The 5,396-nt window shown below is 48.9% G+C and overlaps 1 protein-coding gene across 1 annotated transcript; it reads left to right on the plus strand.

The window, feature by feature from the left end:
• Positions 1-335: 335 nt before the first annotated feature.
• Positions 336-5,165, plus strand: LOC112115750 (aspartate aminotransferase, mitochondrial-like). Its single transcript, XM_024212930.2, has 2 exons — positions 336-481; positions 3,342-5,165. Exons 1-2 carry the CDS (start codon positions 350-352, stop codon positions 3,462-3,464), a joined length of 255 nt encoding a protein of 84 aa, XP_024068698.2. The 5' UTR covers positions 336-349; the 3' UTR covers positions 3,465-5,165.
• Positions 5,166-5,396: the final 231 nt, after the last annotated feature.

The raw sequence follows: 5,396 nt of genomic DNA on the forward strand, positions 1-5,396 counted from the left end.
AGGAGAGAGAGGCAGCTCCTAAAGCAGCGTGGACTCAGCTTCCCACATGGAACTGAAACACTAGGCTTGCTCTGCCTCTTTAACTGAAGCCACCAAAATGATCTTTTGCCTGTAGCACTCTCAACTGAATGTGTGTGCGACCAGTTTAAAGCAGCAGTGCGTAACTTCACTTTGGCATTGCAGGTTGGTGCCCAGTGTGAATTGTGAAGAGGGAAGCTGTAGAGGTGTTTCCATGGGTAGCCGACTGCATGCTAGTCTCTGTTGTTATCCTGCCTCACGGTTGTCTGAATCTGATGTCCAGGCATCTCCTTTCTGTTGCTCCTCCTGCAGGCTGGAAGAGGTGAAGGGGATGGCTGACCGGATCATTGACATGCGCAACCAGCTGGTGGCCAACCTCAAGAAAGAAGGCTCCTCCCACAACTGGCAACACATCACCGACCAGATCGGCATGTTCTGTTACACGGGGCTGAAACCTGAGCAGGTGAGTGCGATTCTCCCCAATCTGCCTGGAAAACAATTCCCCTGGACTGGGGGGAACAGGAAGCACATGGATATCCATGGCAGCGTCCATCAGGCTGGGCTCATGGAACACATGCTGTTCTTGGGAAGGTGGGGAGCTGATGACGAAATAATCTCCCACTTTAGCATTGGCTTTTTCTTTCCAAATATGTCTGAGGTCAGTGTTAAATTAAACTGATGAGATGTACCTGACTCCTTGGGGGAATCCCAGTGGGACCTAAGCAGGTTGCCCTAAGGCAGTTCGCAGGAGAAATTCCAGTCCTGTTGGATTGCTTTGTGTGCGTGAGACTCCTGCTGGCTCCATGCTGGTCTGCTCAGTGCATTGTCTTGAAGGAGCAGCTTGTTCTCTCATTGAAAAAGAAAATGGTCCCTTCTGGGTTGCTAGTGGCTGCACTAGGGAAAACATAGAATTATCATAGAATGGTAGGACTGGAAGGGACCTCGAGAGGTCATCTAGTCCAGTCCACTGCACTCAAGGAAGGACTGAGTTTTATCTAGACCATCCCTGACAGGTGTTTGTCTAACCTGCTCTAAAAAATCTCCAATGATGGAGATTCCACAACCTCCCTGGGCAATTTATTCCAGTGCTTAACCACCCTGACAGGAAGTTTTTCCTAATGTCCAACCTAAACCACCCTTGCTGCAGTTTAAGCCCATGTCACTCATGGCTGTATTTCCAAATGGGAAGTCACGAATATGAAGCCAGTTAAGACACTGGTGGAGCTGAGGAACTTCATTCCTTACAAAAAAGCTTCCTCCTCCCTTGTGCAGACATAGAGAATCTTGTGTGCACTCAACATCAGTCTTAGCCTCCTAGCTATCTAGGATACCCCCTTTTGCAACTATCGTCTATCCCTTCAGACTAGCCTACTGTCATAAAGGTACCATGATGAGCCACCTGTTCCAGTAACACGAGATTTCACATGAGATGCAGAGGTTTGAGGCAAAACCATAGAAACCTAGAAATGTATGGCTGGAAGGGACCTCAAAGTCATCAAGTCCAACCCCCCTGTGCTGTGGCAGGGCCTAGTAAACAGAGGCCATCCCTAAGCTCAGTAAGCTCCCTCTTGCCATGTTCTCAGAGCAGGGCTCTGTTGTCTAATGCGACTATCTAAAAAACAGCTACAGCGGGGGTTCTCAAACCGGGGGTCGGGACCCTTTAGAGGGTCATGAGGTTATTACATGGGGGGGTTGCGAGCTGTCAGCCTCCACCCCAAACCCCGCTTTGCCTTCAGCATTTATAATGGTGTTAAATATATAAAAAAGTGTTTTTAATTTATAAGGGGGGTTGCACTCAGAGGCTGCTATGTGAAAGGGGTCACCAGTACAAAAGTTTTTGAGAACTGCTGAACTACAATGATTAAAAATGAAAGTGAAACGAAGTCACTGCTGGAATCTAAACATGTAGATGTAAAGGTGCCCACAGAGTAGGCGAGCACATCGGTCCAGAATGCTAGACTATTGATAACTTAAATAGTTTACAAACATGGTTTTCAATTGAGCTGCCTGCCAGATCCTGAGTTCAGGGTTCAGCTTCCTGTTAGAAATTTGGAAAACGCTCTCAATCCTGCTGATGAGGGGCAAAGGATGTGTGAGTGAGTATCTTGGACTTATACCAATATAGGTCTGTAGTGCAGACCAGACCTAACTACATCACTCAGGGTGTGAAAAATCCATGCTGCTGAGCGACGTAGTTATACCTAGAGCCCTGCAACTCTGGATATCTGCGGACCATGTTTGCAGATCAGTTGCAGGTACAAATTTTGTAGCTGCTCAGGGCTCTAGTTATACCAGCCTAACCCCCTGTGCAGACAGCTTCTCCCTCTGACCCAGCTACTGCCTCTCAAGGAGGTGGATTAACTACGCTGACAGGAGAGCGTTCTCCCATCAGCATAGAGTGTCGTCTTTAAAGCACTCCAGCAGCACAGCTGTACCAGTGCAGCATTTTAAGTGTAGACGTGCCCTTAAAGACTGGCAGATCAGTCAGGAGACGCTAACTTTTCAGGCACTGTTAGCCTATTAACATCTCTCAAACTCCTTGCTGTCTCTAGATCTTCAATGTTCATTTTTAAGAGTCTTTGCCATTTTCTTTGGCATACGGAAACCTTGGATGGGCTAAAACATATCTTACTGACATGAGAGGTCCTCATGAAAAGAGGACTGTCCTTCTTCCCTGTTCTTCCCCAAAGTCTCTATTCTCTAGTCAAAATGTTCTAGTGCTTGCATGACACCCTTCAGTGGTAGTGATTAAAAGCTAAACTAGCTCTCTCAGCCAGGGCTTTGGAGCGGAGCCCAGAGCTGGAGTGCGGAGCAGCTCTGGAGCAGTGGAGCTGTAGGTTTTGCCTGGAGCTGGAGCAGGGCTTTGGAGCTGTGCTCTGGCTCCCCTCTCAGCTGTAAAATGGAACAATCGTGTTGCTCTTTAAAAGATGGCATTCAAGTGCTGCTGAAGTCATGTGACTGTCTTGGCTGAGCATTTTAGTGCTTTTATGTGCCACAGTGCTAGTGAGTGGGCTTCAGGGCTGGCCAAAGAGCAGTCTGCAGGCCAAGTGCAGCTCTGAGATCTGCGATATGAGATGGGGAAGCCACCTTCTCTCATATAAACTACAATTCCCAGCATGCACTGCTGAGTCTCTACCTATCTACTGCTAGAATCAGGATGGAGCACTGCATGCTGGGATTCAGTCTCCGTGGGCTACACCTTCATTTTAGGCAAACTGGTTGTGACTTGAGGCCCTGGCAAGCTGCCAAAGCAGCCCTTCAGTCAGGTGAAGTTTGGACCCCCTGGAACTAAGAACTTTTTTGTTTTTTTTGTTTCCCCTCAGGTGGAGCAACTAACCAAAGAGTTCTCCATATACATGACAAAAGATGGCCGGATCTCCGTGGCAGGGGTCACATCTGGTAACGTGGGTTACCTAGCTCGTGCAATTCACCAAGTCAGCAAGTAAACACGGTGGAGCAGACGGCCTTCCCTTCAACGGTCTTTGGACTTTCTGAATCAAGAGGAAGGGGAAGTACATTTGGGGGGTTGGGGCAAGCAGAATATTTACTTTCAACCACAGCACTTGACTCTGTCATTTAATGTATTTCGTGTACAAGGCCGCAACTAGCGGCATCAAGACATCATAGCCAAAGCCACCTGCCCTCTCCGACAGGGATGTCACTGCTTCCTGCTCCTCTCTTCAGAAGCAGCTTCTCGCGTTATGCACCCTCTCCCCGACACAGGCACCCGTCAGGCTTTAAACGTCTTGGCAGAACTACTGCATGTAGAATGATAGAACGCTGACCAAGAGCACTGGGCGCTGAGTGGCGTCTCTGTGCCCATCTCTTACTTGGGAGGGGAGAAGGCTTCATAACAAGTTCAGTTACTGGTTTTAAATGAGCTGGAACAGGATCAAGACCCCGTCCTCCCACTCTGAAAGGAGATCAAGTAACGCATCACTGCATTCATGTCAACAGGGAAACCTGTCCTTATACACTGGTGGGGGTAGAGCAACAGCTGGAGTTGTGGGAGCCAGTACAGCTCTACTGTCTAGTTGTACAGCATGTCCGTTGCTTTACTCACGTCATTCGAGGAGGGCCACTGAAGCTGAAAACGCTGTACGTAGATGAAGGTTTTGGGAGTCTGCTCCTCATGGGCGGCGGGTGGAGCCCCAGTTCAGGGAGGCTAGTCCCTGGCTCTGCCCCTTCCGCTCCCCCCTCCGTGGCCAGAGCTCTGAGCCCCCCACCCGACCTGCTTGGAGGAGCCCCAGGCTGATGGGTGTAGTGCAGTTTGTGCCCCTACACCTGAGCCATCGCAGCTGCGCCTCCCCTCCGCAGAGTCCAAGCCGCCCTGCAGGAAAATTCAAAAGCTCTTCTCTTCTTCTCTCTTCTGGAAGGAGAACCTGAGCTTTTGATATGCGCCATGCAGGCTGTGGGGCCACTGAGGAGGCAGTATGTATTATTCAGCTTCCCAGGTTCATCAGGATTCTCCTTGGAGTTCAGGGAGATTACTAAGGAACCCAGGAAGCTGAGTAGCACATACCATCTCCTCAGCCGCCCCGGAACCTGCGTGGCGCATAATAATAAGCACAAATTTCCACCACGAAACCCGCAACCAGGGTCTGACGGCAGCAGCTGCACTAGGGGAGGTTGAGCCTCCCCTGGCCTATTATACCCACCGCCCATGCTACTCCTCCAGATTGGTAGGTGTAGGGGGAGCGAACGTGGCCTACAGGTCTTGCTTGAAAAACAGCTTTTGATCAAATGACCTAGAAAACCAGCTTGAGATCCTAAATAACTAACCCTCTGCTGTGTGGACTTGCATCACCAATGTATTTTAAGGTTGCTTCTTCCTTACCTGTCAGAATGCTACAGATGATGGCCTCTACCACCTTTACAGCAGTAGAAGCATGCAAGGAGAGAGCACTTTTCAGAGAGCACATGCATGAGGGATACTTATTACACAGTTGCAATCTAAGCCTCTGAATGCCACTTTTGGGGTTGATTTTGTCTTTAACAATTGTAGAAAGGACACAGAGGGTCTGAATTTGCTTCTGAACAAGTAAAACTGAAAAGCTTTAGGGAACTCCTGATATCAAAGCCTGTACAATTCTTTCTAATCAGGAATCTCATCTCTGTTCAGAAAAACTAGTGGTGCTCTTAGGGTGTGTAAGATAGATCAGTGCCTCTCTGGGGCTGTCATTTCTCACTTTAATCTTGTTTGGAAACATGGCTTGCTTCATTCTCTCCCTCCCATGCCTCCCCGACTGCCATTCATACAGAAGTAGAGTGATTCTTCCCAGTCTAAGATTCTGCTCTGAAAAATGGCCCACTCTTTCACCTGACCTGATCGTGGTGTGTACTCTCCTATCCCTGCTACTAGAGTGACAATCCGCCTT

This window comes from Terrapene carolina, unplaced genomic scaffold (genome assembly GCF_002925995.2).
Source record: "Terrapene carolina triunguis isolate 2854851 unplaced genomic scaffold, T_m_triunguis-2.0 Scaffold165, whole genome shotgun sequence".
Taxonomy (NCBI): domain Eukaryota; kingdom Metazoa; phylum Chordata; order Testudines; family Emydidae; genus Terrapene; species Terrapene triunguis.